General features: G+C 40.4%; 1 protein-coding gene across 1 annotated transcript; it reads right to left on the bottom strand.

Moving 5' to 3' along the window:
* Window positions 1-5,187: 5,187 nt before the first annotated feature.
* On the bottom strand, window positions 5,188-9,798 carry LOC117453255 (igLON family member 5-like). The gene is made up of 6 exons (XM_071204179.1): window positions 9,726-9,798; window positions 8,892-9,152; window positions 7,689-7,770; window positions 7,521-7,581; window positions 6,321-6,496; window positions 5,188-6,226 (listed from the first exon to the last, which is right to left on the bottom strand). Exons 1-6 carry the CDS (start codon window positions 9,796-9,798, stop codon window positions 6,160-6,162), a joined length of 720 nt encoding a protein of 239 aa, XP_071060280.1. The 3' UTR covers window positions 5,188-6,159.
* Window positions 9,799-17,825: the final 8,027 nt, after the last annotated feature.

Below are 17,825 nucleotides of genomic sequence, written 5' to 3'. Positions count from 1 at the left end.
GAACACCTGACGTGGAAACGTTACTCGTGGACGGGGCTACAGAGCTACTAGAAAGACAGTCGAACCCGGTGCATTCCTCCGTCTGGATCTGGAGCACTTTTGATAAATGTTTAGACAAATTGCTCGTGTTACCGCCCTTACATGCTAAACTCTTATTGCACTTTTGGTAACGAGCATTGTCCACATCGAGACGGCTAAAGTTTAACCATACCTCGGAGCGCGTTCTCTCCGCCATCTCCTCCGTGTGTGTGTGTTGCATGCATGTAGCAGCTGCGTGTGTGTGTGTAAACTGCCCCGCCCCCTCGCAAGCAGGCGGGGGAGAGATATCTCGTCTGAATTGGGAAGATCGAAAATACATTATAGACGCATTTTGTAGTCATATTGCATATTAGAAACGGAGTTGGTGACACTAAGACTGCGATATAACGTTTATGTAGCAATAATAGATATGACATATGTTTTAAATGTCTCCTGTACCGATAAAAAAGAGCAATAACGTTGGAGCTTAACGGGGTGTAGAACACATGTGATGACGTCACCAACGAATCGACGACTGAATTAGTTGCCAACTAATTTGGTAATCGATTTTAATCGATTAAGTCGATTAGTTGTTGCACCCCTACTGGACAGTTTTATAATGTGTACAGAAAGTAACATCTCAACATTTGTTCATTGTTCACGATACATTAACGATACATTTGAAACACCAGGCGATGCGATACGATACGATTCACCCCTGTTGCGATACAGTTCGATACGATTTGATTCAACATTATGCGATTCGGTGCGATACGATTCAACACGATGCAAAAATAATGATACTTCAACATGGTACGACAGAGGATTTTTGTTTTATTCCTTATATGCAGCAAATCATACATTAACAAAAAAGTGCTTTACATATTTGGTACTGCACATCCCATCATGCCGTTTATTTTTTTAACTTTAAAAGCTCTCCAGAGTACAGTACAATTGTATAACACCTCACAGTTAAACAATGTAAGGATGCATTGCTCATGATTAACAATGTGCAAATAACAGCTACCATAGTGCAATGCCATACAGCTGCCAGCCTGATGTGCTTAACACTCATCCATAGGCTGACTCACCAGTGAGCAGAAAGCAGTGGGTTCTATAACAATAAAGAATACAAATAACCTTTCACAAACAGGTATTTCATAACTGCTTACAGTAAGGAAGACATTTAAATTATTATTGGCCGTCACAGGCTGCTGTAAACTAAACACCTCTCTCTGACAGAACACCTCACTGAGTGATTTAACTCATAGTCTAACTTTCAGGTTTCTCTTTTCAGCCGCAGACCCCATGTCGCCTCTTTATGTGCGTCGCTAAGTTCCTCGTACTACTTGTGTACTTTAAAGCGGCTCGGCATCGTTAACAATTTGCGAGCGAGTGTTCAAGTTGACCGTCTGTAGTATATAGTGCCGCGCACATATACCATCAGGACGTTACTGATGGGGTGCGGCTGCGGAGTGATACTGTGTGTATGCAAGCCCGCATCTAGGACGGATCTATGTATCATGGCTGTAGACCTGTTGAGTAATAAAGATACCTCATACAAAGGTCTACGGATACCTGATCACTCTCCATGACCTGCGGTCAGCTATATAGCATAAAGGACTATTACACCGTCTTTCTTGAACAATCCGAAGTGTTGCCAAACGTTTGATTTGTAGGTATTTTTCGGTGCGCTGTGTTTCTCTTTCTCCTCAACTTCCGTGTGTGTTGATAACTGAGACTCTCGGCCTCCGTAGTGGCGAAGCAAATATCAAAGATCGTCTCTGCTGAGCGTTGACAAGATGAGGGGATTTTATATGAATGAATCGGTTTTTTACCGATGCAAAGACGCTACGCAATCGATGCATCGCGAGTTCAACACAAACTGTAGCCGATGTGCACTCTTTCAACCGGTGCACTCGCATCTTGAACGTTTATGCCGGTGCACCGATGCGAATCGGTGAATCTTAACATCTCTAATAGCTTGGGTTTTACATTTGATAATATTCATTCAAGCCAAACTCAAACCAAACTACAACAAGCAGCACGAGCTGAAGGTTAGCTATCAGTATTTCTGTCTGTGAAGAGCAGGACTGTGGCTGTGCTGTGGTCAGGGATGGACTGGCCATTGGGAATACCGGGAGTTTCCCCGGTGGGCCGGTGCTGTGTATGGGCCGGAGGGCCACAAACAAAACAAAAAAAAAAACTTTATAAAAAAAAAAAAAATCTTTTTTTTTTGCCTAAATCCTACCGGCCCACATTTGTAAGTGTTCCGGCCCAGCCCAGTGGGGTGTGGCCAGGGTTGGGTTGTAACGTAATACATGTAACGGTGTAACATAACATGGAGGAACACAAGTCTGCGTTTAAATCGTGTGTGTGTGTGTGTGTGTGTGTATGTAGGGGTGTGTGTGGTTAAAACACATCAGCCACACCGCTCTTTAGCCTTTCTAATGATTCTGAAGGTAAACACAGTGAAGGCGGTGCGTGAAAGGCGGTGCGTGAAAGGCACGGCGCGCTCCTCTTCTCAGAGGCTGAGTTAACCCTCCCGCTGCCTCCTGGTGCTGCAGAGATTTCATGAAGTGAAGGAGGTGTTCCTTCTATAAAACAGCTGCGGGCAGCAGATACTGTGAGCGTCACAGACATGAATACATAGATCAAGGCAGACTGGTGCACACACTCTCCTGTTTTGACAATCCGGTGCTTGAACAAATATAGCTCTACACCCTGGCGGAAATGTCCTTAAAATGAAGTCCGAGTTCGACATTTTAATTAATGTCCTGCCAACACTGGCAGGACAGAAGGCGACACACCCTTTCTAAGCCATGTCCTCACATCCCAAGCTGCATCCCCAAAAAGTGTATTATATTGTTACAACAGGGTTCAGGGGGAGTGGCTGGACGGCTGTACCCGTAGGATAGAAAAGGGTGAGGTGACGTCTGACTCAGAGGTCGCGCGGCTGTGGAGAAGAACGTGTCGCCCACATTCTGTTACTGAGTTTAGGCTATTAGTTAGCAGGTTTATTGTTTTGGGTGCAGTCACTTTTGCCTCCACTTGCTGTTCAAATAAATGTTGAAAGAAAAAGGTTAATCTGTTTACAGTTCTGTTTTATATGGAGAAGAAGAAGAAGAAGAAGAAGAAGAAGAAGAAGAAGAAGAAGAAGAAGAAGAAGAAGAAGAAGAAGAAGAAGAAGAAGAAGAAGAAGAAGAATTGTGAGGGATGAAACCCTCTTTAATGGTCTCACATGCAGAGCACACATTGAAATGTGTTCTCTGCTTTTAACTATTTAAAAAGAGGTATAAAGACACAATTCTCACAAGGTACAGGGAGGAAACTGCTAAACCATAACTGTTATGTTCTTGTTTTGTATTCAATTTATGAATTTGTGTATACATATGTGTATATAAATATTTATAAATATATAGAGACAATTCTCTTAACTTGCCTATGTATATTATATGAATGATTATATGAATTATTCAAGGTTAAGGTATTCATTTATATTGTATATTAACGTATATTAAGATGTAAAAAAAAAAAAAGAGAAGGGGTCGGATTAAATAAGTGTAAACTTCTTCCGACCCCTTTTCGGACGTGTAATTACCTAAAGTTTTGTTGTTTATTGTTATCAGACAATGATACTACAGATTATTAAATTATTATTTAAATATTTCGTTTAGTTATTGCATTCATTTGTATATCATGTCTGTATCATCTTTTGTTTCATTTGTATTTTCTTTGGTTTTACACGCTCGAAAAAAATAAATAAACTAAACTAATCCCATCCTAGTACCAGGAGTGTAGTACTAGGAGCAGTGGGCAGCTATTGGACAGCGCCCGCGGAGCAATGGGAGTGAGGGGGGAAGGGGGCTGTCCGGTGCCTTGCTCAAGGGCACCACGGCAGGGCAGGAGGTGAACTGGGACCTCTCCAAGTAGAAGTCCACACTCCAAATAGGTCTGGTCGGGGACTTGAACCGCGACCCTACGGCTCACAATCTAAGCCCCTACTGACTGCCATATATTTAGTCCCTAATGTTGCTCTCAAAATGGACCAGATTGATGCTTAACTTCAACATTTAAAAAAAAAATCTGGGGAGCTTGCCCCCGGACCCCCCTAGAGGAGGTGAGGTCCACCACCTGCCCACACCCCCTGTTAAATTGTCTCACCCACATTGAGGATGCTTCGTACGTCGCCCATGTTTTATTCCATGTGTCAAGTCAGACAAATTGGGTCCAAATGTTATTGCATCAATGATCTGTTAACATTAAAATCACTAAATATATGATGTAACTATTCTGCTAGGCAACTCAAGGGCTCAGGTAATGTGATTACTTTATGAATAATTTGTTACGGCCTATAGGATTTTGGACCCCAAAGCAAAAGACTGGAGAGAGATGGTCGATAAACAAAAAGCTTTATTCAAGCAGAGAACAAAAAATACGGCAGTGGAGTCAGGAAGTTGGCTGGCAAAAATCCAAACAATAATCCAAACAACGAGGAGAGCAGCGAGACACACCGGAGGGTCGAAACACAGAGGAATTATCTGGCAGGGAAGTGGCATGAGGACCGGGCTTTTATATCTACAGGTAAAGAGGTGAGTGGAAACAGGTGTGCCTCGTCTGCTACTGGGAGGAGCCAGCCAACTCCCTGTCACACACCAGCCCTGCAGAGGAACACAGATAAGAGAGGGGTGAGACAGGAAATAGCACACAAAAGCACACAACAAAAATACAACTAAACAGAATCATAACATAATTGTCCAAAATAACATCAAATGATAGGGTTTTTTGTTAAGTTACATACTTTCGTCGCCGGCCGGCCGTTACATGCCGCGCATTAAGTGGGCCTGTCTGTCAATTAATCCCGGGCCACTTTTTCTCCCCAGTCCGCCCCTGGCTGTGGTCACACACTACTCTCACACACTAACTCACACACTTCACTCACTCACATACTTCACTCACACACTTCTCTCACTCACACACTGCTCTCACTCACACTTCACTAACACATTTCTCTCACTCACACACTTCTCTCCCTCAGTGTGACAGTCTCTCTTTACTGTGGTCTTTATACCTTCTGATGTATCCTCACAAACTCTGCACTTTCATCACTGCAGCTTGTTTTGTTTAATATTGTTTCCAGTGTTTTTATTTTAAGTGAACACATGCAATTATTCTATTTTGAAATGACAGATTAGTGATACTAATGCTATCATTAGCATTAGTGTGGACAAGAGTTATGAGAATTTCAACCTTTATTGATGAACTCAAACTAAAACAGAACAGAACGAGAGAAAGGTAAACACATGAAGTACAGAACAACAGAGAAGGGTCAGAATAACAGGTGTTAACAACAAAGCAAAATAGACGAATGCAACAAGTTGTGATGGTTAACTTAAAACTTAAACACTAACAAAGAAATTAGCTATTTGAATTGGTGATAATGGAACTTTTATATTTACATAAACATATGGCAGATTAAGAATGTGTGAACATTACGGCCGTACACACACCAAAGATAAATGTACTACAGGCTCTTGGTAATGGTTTTCCATCAGTGAAATATGGCTCTTTACTGAAACCTAGTGGCAGCAGAATGAAACTGCAACTACATCAGCAAACGCATGTTCCTCTAATATCCCAACGTGCTTTTCAAAAACATTTATTTTGGTATGGAAAAAAAATAACACAAACAAGTAGTTGTTGATATCAGTGTAGACAAGAAAAAGAACATTGTAAAGAAAGATATTATATAAAGAAAGTAGATCAATGTACTTACAAAACAATGGAAATGGTTTGTTATCAGTAGATTATAACTCTTCAGTAATATCTACATTTTTTTCAGCAAGCCAGCAGTTAGGGATCAGATCCCTTGTTGCAACATCTCTAAATGTTGTAATTTTTTTCGGTGGTATAAATCATGTAAATAAGAAATATTTACAATTCAATGCATTAAGTTGTGAAATACTTAGCCAATTCTTTACATTACATTCTTTACATAATAATAACTAGGCTGAAAACCCTCATTCTTGGAGAGGTCCACCCTGAGAAATAAAAAAAAAAATCCACATCACCCTGTGTGAATAGAAATGTGAAATGTGAAAAAACTGAAGTATCGTCCTTCAAAAGCAACGCCTGCTGTGTTTATCTGGATTTGTTGACCGTGCTGTACAATGCAGCTGGATCCTCTTCAGGGTCCTGCCCTCTGGTCCTGAGAAATAAAACATGTATTTCTTAGTGGTAATAATAATGCAAAGGGAATTAAATGATATGTGAACAATGTTCCTGTGTGAGAATCTGCTCACCTCGGGGCAGCACTGCTGAACTTGACGGCAGCGTACTCCGGGACTTCCTGTTGCTCCGTGTGTCCGAGGGGCCGAGCTGCTCTCATGTTGGAGTAAAGAGGGTCTGCCCGGTTGTTGGAGAAGTGAACGCTGGCATACTGAAGGTCCTCCTGCTGCTCCGGCTGATCAGGTACACACTGCAGGGAGGAAACACTTTCAGGTACACATTTTACATTAATAGGTATTTCATTTACAGAGGAATGGACCCAGGACAGAAAAGGCCAAAGCAACAGCAGCTGTGGTAATGATGGAAACATATCCCTGATTCATCAACATGATGCTGTATGACAGAAAAGATTAAAGGATCAAAGATAGGAAAACCTCTGGATGTACTTGAAATGTACTCCCGTCTATAGGAGAATCAAAGAGATGGTAATATAAATTAACTTTTTATAGAAGGATGTAAAAAGAGCAGCAAGAGGTCCTTCTATGTCAGATGCATTTTCTAGAAGCACTTAAATACCATGAAATACTCCTCATAATTTGAGAGTAATATGTTTTATTTCAACCCAGTCTCACGGCATTTCGTGTTATAGTCACGAAATGAATCTATTGCTTCGTGTTCACCAACACAATTTCCCCCTTTTTTTTTTTCGTGTCACACAGAACGATTTTAAAAGCAATGTGAATATTAACAAATTAGAAGAAAAAAAAGATTTCAAAAAATACAGATTTCAGTATTCTGACACAGAACGATTTTAGAAGAAATATATTTATATTGGTAGTATGTTTCGTGCCTGCACCAAATAATAACAAATTATAAGGAAAAAAAGATAAAAAAAATACAGATTTCAGTATTCTGAGGCTCTGAGTGCCATTTATTTTCCTCGCGGACGGCAAGAAAAGTTCGACATTATACAATTTAAAATAAAAACAATAATCGTGGCTTGATATTGAGTAAGAACATGTTTTTATGAACCACACAGCTTCCGGTCTTCCACGACCCGACCGGACAAAAAGACGTGCTGCAGGCACGAAACACATTACCAGTAGAAATACATTGCTTTTAAAATCGTTCTGTGCAACACGAAAAAAAGGGGGAAATCGTGTTGGTGAACACGAATCAATAGATTAAATTAATTTTGTGACTATAACACGAAGTGCCGTGTTACTGGGTTGTTTATTTTGTACTAGATGAATTACGTAAGTATCTATTATCACCTCTCGCCTGTTGTCCGCTCTCTCTTCAGGCTCAGACGAGTCTCTAGAAGCCCTCTTTCTTCTGGTTAGGAGAGTTTATGAAGAGAAAGAAGATCAAATGTTTGACACCAGACAAACAGACTTTTAATGATTTAACAAACAATGATTAAGACGATCAGATCTGCTCACCTGATCCACAGGAAGACAGAGAGAGCAATTACAGCCAGGAGAACAACCGGGATTGTTACAAAAGATAGTAGCTTCTGTGATCCTGAGAAACAGAGATCAACAGAGAACAGACAGTTAATACAGCGGTGTTTCCTTAATATGGATACAAGGGCCTCTAGGGGCACTTTGGAGTAATGCAGGGGGTGTAACACTTTATTTCAACAAGTCCTCCAACTCATACGATCAAATAGGTCGATTGTTCAAGCCCTTATTATGACCAAATTTCATTTCAAACCTTTATTTATACAGATACATCCCATTGAGATCATTGATCTCTTTTTCAAGGCAAGGACCTGCTCAAGTAGTTCCACATGAAACATAAAAACATATATAGAACAACAAAAGGACATCATACAGCATCATTTACATAATTATCCACATAAAGTGGCCTGTGTTCGTCGTCCATAACATACGCCTGCCCATACCATAACCTCACCACCACAATGGGCCACTCAATTCACAACATTACCCTAACCCTAACCCTAATCCTACCCCTCACACCAGATACTGCCTGGTTTTCGGACCCCCCCCAATAAAGCAAAAATGCACGTTTCAGAGTGGCCTTTTATTGTGGCCAGCCTAAGGCACACCTGTGCAATAATCATGCTGTCTAATCAGCATCTTGATATGCCACATCTGTGAGGTGGGATGGATTATCTCGGCAAAGGAGAAGTGCTCACTATCACAGATTTTCTCAGATTTGTGAACAATATTTGAGAGAAATGGTTATTTTGTGTTTATAGAAAATGTTTTAGATCTTTGAGTTCATCTCATGAAAAATGGGAGCAAAAACAAAAGTGTTGCGTTTATATTTTTGTTCAGTGTAGTAATGGTAACTAGTTACTGGTTTTCAGTAACTAGCACAACACTGCTTCTCAATACCGATGGAATATCTCTCAGCCTGTGGGCTCTTGCACTTGGCATAAGCTTCACAAAACAGACACAACTCTCACTCTGAGTACAAAGGGAATGAATGCAACCCATACTGAATCAGGACCCTCAGGATAATTATTTCCTTATGTAAAAGAAAGTAAACAACCCCTATCCCGAACTGGAAAGGTACATTTGAACATGCACTCCTTTTTCAGCCTCCGACCCAGACAATGTGACTGAAAACAAACAAGCTGATAAGTGTGTGGTTGTAGATGAATGCATAAAACGTACCTGCCACAACACTCAGATGAAAGGTGGAGTTACTACGTCCTAACTTGTTCTGGGCTCCGCAGGAATAACTCCCACTGTGTTCAGCTCTGAAGTCAGTGATGGTGAAGATCTGTCCTGAAGCTTTTGGAGAGTCTTCATCCTCCTTGTACCAGGTGTAGTTAGCTGCTGGGTTAGCATCACTGCTACAGGTCAGAGTCACTGAACTGCCCTCCTCTATCTCAGCAGAGGGACTCACTGACACAGAGGGGAGCTTTGGAGCATCTGGGAAAGAATACATTTAATATGACATTTGAAGATGAGTTTTTACATTGGAAGATCATTTTAACTGATAAAAGTTCATAAAAAGAAAATAAATCAATCAATGTATATGTATAGCAATACCAGAGGGACTAACTAACACACAGGGACGCTTTGGAGCATCTAGAGGAAATACAATAAATCAACAAAATATTACAAATACATCATGTTGAATTGAGTATTGAAATGAGACAGTTATTTGTGTGGGTGCATTTGAAATATGGAAGTGTTTTTGACTGGTAGAAAGCTGAACACAGTTATGTTGTTTAAATATATTTAGTTTCCTGTATTACTGCTGGCTTGAAAACCCTGGACATAGCAGCAGATTTGGGAGCCAAATGTAAACATGAATGGATTTTCATCCTCTCCTGTAGCTGCTCTCCATCTCATTGACCACTACAGCAACAGACTGTGAACAACGTGTTCATTGGGTGCATGATGCTTTTTAAATCATCTGGGTTTTACTCACATTTCACATCAATAGAGAAGGGATCAGATATTGTACTCCCAAGCAGATTATCAGCTCTGCAGTAATACTTTCCAGAGTCTGAGGACTGGATGGAGCTGAGGACAAGAAGTGGTCCTTCATTGACAGAAGAAAGGTGTGCATGTTGTTCCTTCTTGTACCAGGTGTAGTTAGCTGCTGGGTTAGCATCACTGCTACAGGTCAGAGTCACTGAACTGCCCTCCTCTCTCTCAGCAGAGGGACTCACTGACACAGAGGGGAGCTTTGGAGAGTCTGGAGGATAAGTGTTTAAAGTTATCTACCTAACCACAGGAGGAACCTATTGCGGTGAGCACGTTGCACGTCGTAACTTCCGGTTGTTGTTGTCATCTCCGGGTATCCCGTGTGCCTGTTCTGTTGCTGATAGCTTATTAACTTAAACTTAATCGATCGTTTTAAAACTCTTGATCACGGCAACTGCCTGACGTTGTAATCACACGTTACTACAGCTTAAGCACTCACAACTCTCCTTCTCTTAGCGACTGTAACTCCACAGTTGCCTACACTCTTTTCGGGTTTGCTAACGGTAGCTACTTTAGCTTGATAGCTAGCCATGGCTCTTTCCCCACCTTCTGGTGCTATTTCCTGCTCTTCCTGTCTCATGTTTGGTTACTTCCCGGCCTCCCTTACTGGTAAGGATACATGTGTTAAATGTAGTATAGTTGTTAGGTTGGAGGCGGGAATCATAGCCATAGAAGCCCGGCTCCGCATCTTAGAAAGTAACTCAGCTAAAGTAAAGCCCATGTTAGCATGTGCGGACCGGCAAAAGGAAGCTCCTCTTAGCCGTCCCCCGGCAACTCCCGAGCAGCAGGGAGGCTGGGTGACTGTTCAGAAGGGGCATAACGCGAAACCCGCAGGTCCCCACCAACCCGTTCACGTATCTAACAGATATTCCCCACTCAGCGAGACACCCGCTGAGAAGCCAACTCTGGTTATTGGTAGCTCTATTATGAGACACGTGAATTTAGAGACCGAAGCCTCCACAGTCACATGCATTCCGGGGGCCAGAGCGGGCGACGTTGAGGCGCATCTTAAACTGCTGGCTAAAGATAAACGTAAATACAGTAGGATTGTTATTCACGTCGGTGGTAATGATGTTCGTTTACGCCAATCAGAATGCACCAAACTTAATGTGGAGTCGGTGTGTAGTTATGCTAAAACAATGTCGGACACCGTAATCTTCTCTGGTCCCCTCCCCAATCTGATCAATGATGACATGTATAGCCGCATGTCATCATTTCAGCGCTGGTTGTCTTGGTGGTGCCCAGCAAACAATGTGGGCTTCGTAAATAATTGGACAGCCTTCTGGGGAAAACCTGGTCTGATTAAGAGAGACGGCATTCACCCTACTTTGAAAGGTGCAGATCTCATTTCGGCAAACATTTCAGGGCTTTGTGGACGTAATCCATGACAAACTGGAGTTGAGACCAGGAGGCAGAGTCGCAGTCTTACACGCTTCTCTGCGCTCTCTCCTAGGCAGTCACCCATAGGAATCCCGAACCCAATAAAATACCCAATATTAGCGGTGTGTGTGTCTGCCCAAGGACAATTTAAGGTAAAACCTAATAGAGGTGTCATACATAATAACCTAATAAAAGTAAATGTAACAACTACTACAGTGCAACAAAACAGGAAGATTAAATGTGGTCTCTTAAACATAAGATCTCTAGCATCTAAAGCAATATTGGTAAATGATTTAATATCAGATTATAATATTGATATATGCTGTCTCACTGAAACTTGGTTGAGACATGAAGAATATGTCAGCATAAATGAGGCCACTCCACCCAGCCATGTCAACACTCATATTGCTCGAGGCACGGGCCGAGGAGGTGGAGTTGCAGCAATCTTTGACTCAAGTTTACTTATCAATACTAAACCAAAATGTAATTATACCTCTTTTGAAAGTCTCGTTATTAGTCTTACGCATCCGACCTGGAAAACTTTGCAGGCAATCTTATTTGTTACAGTGTATTGTGCACCAGGTCCTTATTCAGAATTCTTATCAGAATTCTCTGAGTTTTTATCAACTTTGGTTCTTAAAACAGACAAAGTAATTATCGTAGGTGACTTTAATATTCATGTTGACGATGATAAAAATAGCCTTACTGTTGCATTTAACTCTATATTAGATTCTGTTGGTTTCTGTCAGAGTGTAAATAAACCAACCCACTGTTATAATCACACTCTCGACCTTGTTCTGACTTATGGTATTGAAATTGAGCAACTATTAGTCGAACCGCATAATCCTGCTTTATCCGACCATTTCTTAGTAACTTTTGAAGTACTGTTACTAGACTACAAAGCATTAGTCAAAAGCTCTTGCAGCAGAAACCTATCTGTTAGTGCTATAGCCACATTTAAGGAAGAGATTCCACCAATACTTAACTCGATAGCATGTCTGCATGTAGGGGAGGAAACTTATACAAAATGTACACCACCCCAAATTGATCATGTTGTTGATAGTGCTATAGATGCGCTGCGAATAAAATTAGACTCTGTTGCTCCTTTGAAAAAGAAGAAAATAAAACAACATAGATTAGCTCCATGGCATAATGCCGAAACCCGCAAAATAAAGCAAAAGTCTAGACAACTTGAAAGGATATGGCGTTCCACTAAACTTGAAGAATCCCGTTTAATTTGGCATATTACTCTCAATGAATATAAGAAAGCACTGCGTAAAGCGAGAGCAGCCTACTACTCTTCATTAATAGATGAGAATAAGAATAATGCAAGATTTCTTTTCAGCACTGTAGCCAGGCTGACAGAGAGCCACAGCTCGATTGAGCCTTCTATTCCCTTAGCACTCAGTAGTAATGATTTTATGTGCTTTTTTAACGATAAAATTGTTACTCTTAGAAACAAAATTAATGACCTCTTGCCTTCGACCAGTATAGTGTTATCAACAGCTCCCGGAATCGTAAGTTCTAATATTACACTAGATAGTAAACTAGAATGCTTTTCAGCCATTAACCTTGAACAATTACATTCAATGATTCTCTCTTCTAAACCATCAACGTGCATGTTAGACCCAATTCCAACTAAGCTGTTGAAGGAAGTTTTTCCATTAATTAGCACTTCTTTATTAAATATTATGAATATGTCTTTATTATCAGGCTATGTTCCACAATCATTCAAAGTAGCAGTGATAAAACCGCTTCTTAAAAAGCACAACCTCGATCCAGAGGTTTTAGCCAACTATAGACCTATTTCTAATCTTCCGTTCCTCTCAAAAATTCTTGAGAAAGCGGTCGCAAAACAGTTGTGTGATTACTTAAAAAACAATGATTTATTTGAAGATTTTCAGTCTGGCTTTAGAACACATCATAGCACAGAGACAGCTCTGGTTAAAGTCACAAATGATATTCTAATAGCCTCAGACAAGGGACTTGTCTCTATTCTTGTTTTGCTCGATCTCAGTGCTGCATTTGATACTATCGACCATGATATCCTATTGCAAAGACTAGAGCACTTAGTTGGCATACAGGGAACTGCTTTAGGCTGGTTTAGGTCCTATCTATCTGAACGCTCTCAGTTTGTACGTGTTAACGATGAATCTTCCACGCAAACCAAAGTTAGCCATGGAGTGCCACAGGGCTCAGTGCTCGGACCTATTTTGTTCACATTATATATGCTTCCGTTAGGCAATATTATAAGGAATCATTCTGTAAACTTTCATTGTTATGCGGATGATACTCAACTATATTTATCAATCAAGCCTGATGAAATTAATCATCTAAATAAAATTCAAGACTGCCTTAAGGACTTAAAAACGTGGATGACCTTAAACTTTTTGATGTTAAACACGACCAAAACTGAAGTTATTGTACTTGGCCCGAAGAATCTACGAAACAAATTATCTAAAGACATACTAACTATGGATGGCATTAATTTGGCCTCCAGTGAGACTGTAAGGAATCTTGGTGTTATATTTGATCAGGATTTATCCTTTAACGCCCACATAAAATCAATTTCAAGGACCGCCTACTTCCATCTACGTAACATTGCAAAAATCAGGCATATCTTGCCTCAAAACGATGCAGAGAAACTAGTCCATGCATTTGTTACTTCTAGGCTGGATTATTGTAACTCTTTATTATCAGGGAGTACCAAGAAGTCAATCAAGTCGCTTCAGCTGATTCAAAATGCTGCGGCTCGTGTACTAACCAGAGTTAGGAAAAGGGACCACATTACTCCTGTTCTGGCTGCCTTACACTGGCTCCCTATAGAACACAGGATAGAATTTAAAATTCTTCTTCTCGCCTACAAAGCCCTTAATGGGCAGGCGCCATCTTACCTTAAAGAACTCATTATACCCTACTGTCCTACTAGGGCATTGCGTTCCAAGAATGCAGGGTTGTTGGTTGTTCCTAGAATCTTTAAAAGTACAATGGGAGCCAGAGCCTTTTCTTATCAAGCTCCACATTTGTGGAATCAGCTTCCAGTTTGTGTTCGGGCGGCAGACACCCTATCCGTTTTTAAGAGTGCGCTTAAGACCTTCCTTTTTGATAAAGCTTATAGTTAGGGCTGATTAGATTCAGCCCCTAGTTTTGCTGATATAGGCTTAGTTTGTCGGGGGACATCTTACTTCTTCCTTCTCTCTGTCTATACCCGTGTACACTCATGTTCCGATTAACCCAGCCTCCCCAAATGTCTTTCTTTTTGGTGTCTATATACGCTGGGATCCGGAGTCATGGATGATCCTGCGGTCCTGTGTCCTGGATCGCGAGCGCTGGATCTTGAGTCGTGGCTGTGGTCCTGGATCATAGGTCCTGGATGGATATCCTCGTGGATTCATCTTCCTATTATACTCACATGCATTTCCAAACATTTGGACTACCTATGTTGCAAATGTATTATCTTTTCAATTTACACACGGCATCTATTGCACGTCTGTCCGTGGGAGAGGGATCCCTCCTCTGTTGCTCTCCCTGAGGTTTCTCCCATTTTTCCCTTTAAACTGGGTTTTCTTTGGAAGTTTTTCCTTGTACGATGTGAGGGTCTAAGGACAGAGGGTGTCGTATTGTCATACTGATATTCTGTACACACTGTGAAGACCACTGAGACAAATGTATCATTTGTGATATTGGGCTATATAAATAAACATTGATTGATTGATTGATAAAGTTATTAACATTAAAGTAGATATGTCAACTTGCAAATGTCCAGAGGCACAAAGCAGGAACAATTTTTCACAAACACAATGCAAAACATTTTAAAGCTTTGGAGCATCTGGAGGAGATAACATGAACACATTTCACATTTTAATTCCACAGTGGAGGATATTTTAAATGAGAAATAGTTTAACCCTGAGATGCCCGAGTGACTGGACCCTACACTCTACAGTGGGTCAAAATGTGTTTTTATGCCATTTTGGTTAAGAAAAATCACTTGTATAATATTTACTATTATATTTGGGTTCACAATAGAAATATTTTATATTTAACTTTTCACTATTTATAATTTTAGAAACTTTTTACATTTTGAAAAAAAAAAACGAAATTCTATAGAAAATGCATGCGGGTCATTTTGACCCAGTTATGGAAGCTTGGGGTAGTAATACAAAAACTACAATTTCTTTAAATGTATAACATTTACATTTTCAATTTGAATGGCCTGATATCCAAAACATGTTTTTTGAGGAATAGCTGGAATATGAAATTATATAAAAATGTAATTACAAAGATACTTCACGAAAACCACCTCACCGGGTCAAAAAAGAAACACTTATGCATCTAAGGGTTAATAAAACACAGAGTGGGTGGTTAACTTGATTCCATCCTTTATCAGAAATCTAAACACTTTGAGGCAAAGAGTTAATCTTTATGTCATGGAAGAAGTTTCCTTCATAATTCTCCTTTATTCTTCTTTCTAGTAGCATCTCTCGTAGCAAGAGTATATTTTACCTATTTTATAATCGAACAGAAAACCTAGAGCCCTGGTTCAGTGTCTTTGGACACTGCCATGTCTGCTGGCGACCTCTGGTGGGTAAATAGATAAATGAGTGCAATGATGATATATTTTATACTGTATTTTAATGTTATTATGTTAGTGCAGTGGTTCTCTAACTTTTTCTGTCAGGCCCCCCCTTTGGAGAAAAAAAAAGTCGGGTCCCCCCCCAACACAAATAGTCAGGCTCAGTGGTGGCGCCAGAGATTTATTTTGGGGATGCTGTGGGGTAGCTTGACATTTCATAGAGGGTGCTCAAACATTTAGGGTTTCCCATTAATGTACCGGTCGCTACAGTGGAAGTTTCTACTGCAACACTCCCCACGCATATACACAGTGTGACAGTTACAATGAAGGCTCGATAATCAGCTCACGGCATATAGGTGTAAGCAGGGGTAAAGTGCTATTTTTATAGGTGGTGTGTGGACCTACTCTAGGGGGGTCCAGGGGCATGCTCCCTCGCGAGGATTTATTTTTAAATGTTGAAGTTGAAAGCATCAATCTGGTGCACTTTGAGAGCAAAATGAAGAGATTTATGGATACATCTCTCAACACCCATATGAAACAGAACTGTAAACAGATTTACTTTTTCTTTATAGATATTTTATAAATTACCATTTTAAACTTTATTCTTGTTCTATTGTCATATAGTATTTCATAGCTGTTTTTTCATTTATTCTCTTATTTTGTTATAACTATATTGATCATCTAAACGTGTGCCTCGGAAATAATTGTTTACATTAATGATGACCCAAACGTTTGAGACCCACTGAGATAACACTGAGAGAGTCCTTTAGCTCACTGAGTCTCTCAGTCTGACAGGAGAGGACTCTCTTCCACTTTGTTGTTGAAAAAACTCCTTATATCTGTTAGCGTAGCTCGCTAGCACCAGAAGCTAACAACAACGATCTCCGGTACCGGTACGCTCTCGCTCTCTCGCTCGCACACACAAAATGGCTCGTTCCACACACACAGAGCCGAGCTTTATTGAAACACAGAGACCCAGACGTAATAGTACTGTACCATCTATATCATATTATTTTCGAATCAATAATTTATCAATTTATGTTTTTTTTTGTTTTGTTTTTTTTTCCTCCTGGTCTCTCGCGCCCCCCCTGGCATGCCTCTGCGCCCCCCACTTTGAGAACCACTGTGTTAGTGGAAGACTTTGAGTGAACTCACACACTGGAGGAGAGGGGAAGTCCTCATATCCCTTCAAAGCACAGGAATAACTGTCTGCTGGATCATATCTGAAGTCTGCATAAGGAGATGTGTCTTCCTTCACTTCCTGTCTGTTCTTAGACCAGATGTAGGAAGTATGACCAGGTGGACAACTGCTGAGACACTGAAGGTGAGTAAACAATCCTGATCTGCTCACCTGCAGCTGGAGATCTGAATAAAAGTATAATTTCACAAAAAAAACATCACGTTTAAAAATAGAAATTAAAATAACATTTTAAATATCTCAGATGGACAATTTCAGATACCTGTGATGGACAAAGTTACTGGAATACCCCAGAATGCATCGTTTCTTGTTGTGAATCTGAACCTGTACGCAGCTGAGTCACTCTCTGTCAGGTTTCTGATTCTCAGAGTGCAGGTGTTGTTTTCACAGCGATCCTCTACATGACCTGCATACTCTGAGTCTATTTTCAGATCTACATATTCACCATCTTTCTTTTGAGTCAACCAGAATGTTCTCTGTACTGTGTTTACACTTCCTTTCCATGTAGATGGGTATGTGTAGCTGCAGCTTATCTCCACTGTTGATCCTTTCACTGAACAGATCTCAGTAGAAGAGTAAGTCACTCCCCAGCCATACTGACCCTGAACCACTGAAACACAGAGCACATCAGAAACTATGATCAAAGTTAATAACTTAAGTTAACAATTGGTTAATAACAAACAGTGCATCAAACTACAAATGTGTTTATGGAGTTTTTGTGACTATAATTTCAAAATCTCCAATTATCAGCAGACGTTATAAACATGAATCTATCTAACTAGAGCTGAACTGATAATGAGAACTATATCATGTTTTTATGGAAGTTGAGTTTCTAAAATGTAAAAAATATATACATCTTATACACTAGAGAAGGGGAGCACATCAAGTCACCTCTTAATTCCTTTTAAGGGAGTTGATAACTGCTGCAAATACTAATGTATGACTTTGTTGCTGAATT

Source organism: Pseudochaenichthys georgianus, chromosome 1 (assembly GCF_902827115.2).
Source record: "Pseudochaenichthys georgianus chromosome 1, fPseGeo1.2, whole genome shotgun sequence".
In the NCBI taxonomy this organism is placed as follows: Eukaryota; Metazoa; Chordata; class Actinopteri; order Perciformes; family Channichthyidae; genus Pseudochaenichthys; species Pseudochaenichthys georgianus.
This window is presented reverse-complemented; position numbering and strand designations above follow the sequence as displayed.

Coding starts and splice junctions, on each gene's coding strand:
- LOC117453255 (XM_071204179.1), bottom strand. CDS start 9,798: ATGCACACCTTTCTTCTGTCAATGAAGGACCACTTCTTGTCCTCAGCT. Junction 6,497..7,520: donor GAGCGGACAACAGGCGAGAG/GTGATAATAGAT, acceptor TCCTCCCTGCAG/TGTGTACCTGATCAGCCGGA. Junction 6,227..6,320: donor TTCAGCAGTGCTGCCCCGAG/GTGAGCAGATTC, acceptor TTTATTTCTCAG/GACCAGAGGGCAGGACCCTG.